This window comes from Nansenia antarctica (assembly GCF_963989245.1).
Source record: "Nansenia antarctica genome assembly, contig: SCAFFOLD_547, whole genome shotgun sequence".
Taxonomy (NCBI): domain Eukaryota; kingdom Metazoa; phylum Chordata; class Actinopteri; order Argentiniformes; family Microstomatidae; genus Nansenia; species Nansenia antarctica.
Genome location: NW_027662783.1, coordinates 25,001 through 29,418, shown reverse-complemented (window position 1 = coordinate 29,418; position 4,418 = coordinate 25,001). Strand labels below are relative to the sequence as shown.

Genomic DNA, 4,418 nt, shown 5'->3' with positions numbered 1-4,418 from the left:
GCAACCCAATGTAAGTTTAGTTCTTTCACTCGTAGCTCGGGCTGTGGGGGGTGTCAAGTCCCCTGAAGACGTACAAACAAACTGCACGTTGATACGACCTTCCTAGCCGGAGATATGGCCACACTTTACAAAAACTTCCTTTGGGTCGCTTTAAAAAAAAAAATACGCAAATTAAATCGCAATCGCAATATCTGTCCAAATAATCGCAATTAGATTTTTTCCCCAAAATCGTGCAGCCCTAGTGTGTGTGTGTCTGTACTGTGTGTGTGTGTGTGTGTGTGTGTCTGTACTGTGTGTGTGTGTGTGTGTGCGTGTGTGTGTGTGTGTCTGTACTGTGTGTGTGTGTGTGTGTGTCTGTACTGTGTGTGTGTGTGTGTGTGTGTGTGTGTGTGTGTGTGTGTGTGTGTGTGTGCTGCTCCACTGACACCTAACAGCAGAAAAACACAACAACAACAACCACACATGTACCAACCATGTGAACACACACGTGTTACACCCACCCACACACACACACACACACGCACGCACACACACACACACACACACACACACACACACACACACACACCTTGGCACAGACTTTCCCGTCTCCTCTGGCTTGCGCACGGTGAAGGGGCTAGGGTCCACACCCACCGTCTTGGGCATAAACTCCCTTTAGAGAGAGAGAGAGAGGGGGAGAGAGAGGGGGGGAGGGAGGGAGGAGAGAGGGGGGGGAGAGAGAGAGGGGGGGGAGAGAGAGGGGGGGAGGGAGGAGAGAGAGAGGGGGGGAGGGAGGAGAGAGAGAGGGGGGGAGGGAGGAGAGAGAGAGGGGGGGAGGGAGGGAGGAGAGAGAGAGAGGGGGCGGGGAGGGGGGAGAGAGGAGGGGGGGAGGGGGGAGAGAGGAGGGGGGGAGGGGGGGGAGAGAGAGAGGGGGAGGGAGGAGAGAGAGAGGGGGGGGAGGGAGGAGAGAGAGGGGGGGGGAGGGAGGGAGGAGAGAGAGGGGGGGGAGGGGAGAGGGGGGGGGGGAGGGGAGAGAGGGGGCGGGGAGGGAGGAGAGAGAGAGAGGGGGCGGGGAGGGGGGGAGAGAGGGGGGGAGAGGGGGAGAGAGGGAGGGGGGAGAGAGAGGGGGGGAGGAGAGAAAGAGAGAGGGGGGGAGAGAGGGAGGGGGGGGAGAGAGGGGGCGGGGAGGAGAGGAGAGAGAGGGAGGGGGGAGGGGGGGAGAGAGAGAGGGGGGAGAGAGAGAGGGGGGGAGGAGAGGAGAGAGAGACACATCAGCATCCCAGCAGCAGCATCTTGGAGGTACACAGCTACAGTATAATATATATACAGTATATATATATAGAGAGTATACAGTATAATATATATACAGTATATATATAGAGAGAGTATACAGTATAATATATATATATATTAGGGGTGTAACGGATCACCTAACTCACGGATCGGATCGGGTCACGGTTTTTGAGTCACGGATCGGATCATTTTTCGGATCAACACAAAACATTTTTTTTTTTAATAAAAACAGCTTTTTCCTTGAATTCTGTAAAAACACCACTTTTATTATGTGAAAAAAAACAAAAACATTCAAGATGTCAAAACTGGTAATATATATATATATATATATATATACATATATAAAAAACATATTCTACACTCAAACATTACATATTATACTGAAATACACATTCAACTTAAATTATAAGTAGTGCAATATGAAAGAGGGAGGCGCCTGGTTGCAGCAGTGAATCACTGGGCTCTTTAAAGCAGACGAATAAACATGTTTATGCCACTTTTAACTAAATAATAAAGTGAACCCATATTTTGAACATGGTATTGTAGCAACCCTGTTCATTAATGTTCATTAATGCTTGAGTTCATGTTCATGTTCGCACTGTTACTGTGTTGTGTGCCAATGCACCCCTGTGATTGGTGGAGGTCACGGGGGGGGCGGGTGCTGTGTGTGTGGTTGAGACGGTTGGGAGAGAGAGCTCCGGTGAACTAAGAAAGTTGTGTATGAGATAGTTTACAATTAAACGCACAGATTACATGAGAGAAGCTATCTGTCATTATTTCAACCACTGTCCAAGTCGGGACGTTACAGTATGAAAAAAATGCCTTCATTATCAGAAGTTGTCGAGCTACCTAGTTGTCGACCAAGTAATTTGATTGGACAAGAGGCGTTCCTTGAATGCTGATCAGATTCCAGAGCGAATTTACGAACGCAGCCTTGTTGTTGTGGATTCCCAGCTTCACGTGTAGTGAGTAAACAACAGATTCTTTTTTTTCGCATTATCAACCTATCATTGCGCTTTAGAGTAAAACAAAGCACGCAACTCTACACGTCTATCTTTTCATGGCAACTCTACATTGTGATTTACAAGAGATATTAAGTAATATATTAAGTAATATTATTACTTGTTAACATTTTGCAATTGATCCGCGGTACACATGCGTGCCGAACCGTGGGGGGCGATCCGTTACACCCCTAATATATATAGAGAGTATAGAGTATAACATATATATATATATATATATAGAGAGAGAGAGAGTATACAGTATACTATATATATATATATAGAGATAGTATACAGTATAATATATATATATCCGTACGGATCACGGATTATCTGTGATCCGTTACACCCCTAATATATATAGAGAGTATAGTATAGAGTATAATATATATATATATATATATATATATATATATAGAGAGAGAGAGTATACAGTATAATATATATATATATATATAGAGAGAGTATACAGTATAATATATATAGAGAGAGTATACAGTATAATATATACAGTATATATATAGAGAGAGTATACAGTATAATATATATATAGAGTATACAGTATAATATATATATATATATATATATATATATATATATATATAGAGAGAGAGAGTATACAGTATAATATATATATATATATATAGAGAGAGAGTATACAGTATAATATATATATATAGAGAGTATACAGTATAATATATATAGAGAGAGTATACAGTATAATATATACAGTATATATAGAGAGAGTATACAGTATAATATATATAGAGTATACAGTATAATATATATATATATATATATATATATAGAGAGAGAGAGTATACAGTATAATATATATATATATATATATATATATATATATATATATAGAGAGAGTACACAGTATAATATATATAGAGAGAGTATACAGTACAAATTTCGTTGTTTGGTACCTGTACTATATCAATGACAATAAAGACCATTCATTCATAATATATATACGTATAACATAGAGTATACAGTATAATATATATACATAGAGTATACAGTATAACATATATAGAGAGAGAGTATACAGTATAATATATATATATATATATATATATATATATATATATATATATACGTATATAGAGAGAGAGAGTATACAGTATAATATATATACTGTATATATACTGTATATATATAGAGAGAGTCTAGAGTGTTTGTTTACAAAGACATGAACATAGGGTTAGGGTCAGGGTTAGTCTAGAGGGTCAGAGTTAGCGTTAGCGTACCGGGCTGAGTTGGTCATGGTGATGCAGAAGGTGTCGTCGAAGGAGGTGAGCTCGTAGGGCTTGAAGAACTCCGTGTACGTGTCGATGCTCTCGTCATACCGGCTCACCCTCCTCACCACCACCCTCCTCATGTTCTCCTCACAGGGCACTGCACACACACACACACACACACACACACACGCACACGCACACGCACACGCACACGCACACGCACACGCACACGCACACGCACACGCACACACACACACAGCACACGCACACGCACACGCACACACATAGCCGGTATGACACAATATAATCTATCTTTGCACTCGATCAAATTTCAGAACCCTCCTTTTATGACTTTTCCTAGATATGTGCGTTCTACTACCCCAGTATCTTTACATTTAGGGTTAGGTTAGGGTTATCACATCAGGATAAGCTAGTATGAAGCTATGTTGCTGTTTTCTGTGTAGGAGGCAGGCTCATTTACAAGATGGCCAACTAGTGGTCGTTGTGTGTAAATAGCAGATTTACATTCTAAAAAGGGGGTCTATTTGACCCCCAAGGCGACTCTACTAGTAGGTAAAATAGGCACGGCTGTTCTAGCGTTAAGGGAACATGATGGAAGACAGAACAGAGTAAATACCTTCAACGTAGGGCAGAGGCAGGTAGGCCAGGATCCCTCAGACCACCAGTATGTGTAGCTGCACAACAACAACAACAACAACAAGGACACACTTAAGCGTTATGGAACGAGAAGCCTTGGTATATGGTGGATATCGGCACAGCTAGCGGGGTGCCGTTATATATCCACCCCTTTTATACAACGGTACCAACATTTATCTATCAATATTTCACAGAAGAAAGAGATGACAAACTTTTAATTCATGTATTTTAATGGAACTAT

At 41.7% G+C, this 4,418-nt stretch overlaps 1 protein-coding gene across 1 annotated transcript in view; it reads right to left on the bottom strand.

The window, feature by feature from the left end:
• Positions 1–568: 568 nt before the first annotated feature.
• LOC308175460 (polyphosphoinositide phosphatase-like) overlaps positions 569–4,418 on the bottom strand; it is a gene marked incomplete at both ends in the record, with an annotated part of 28,846 nt that continues 24,996 nt past the window's right edge. Inside the window, 4 exon segments of the mRNA XM_080551126.1 lie at positions 569–652; positions 3,530–3,677; positions 4,158–4,193; positions 4,196–4,215. Of these exon segments, the coding sequence (XP_080407252.1) occupies positions 569–652; positions 3,530–3,677; positions 4,158–4,193; positions 4,196–4,215 (288 nt within the window).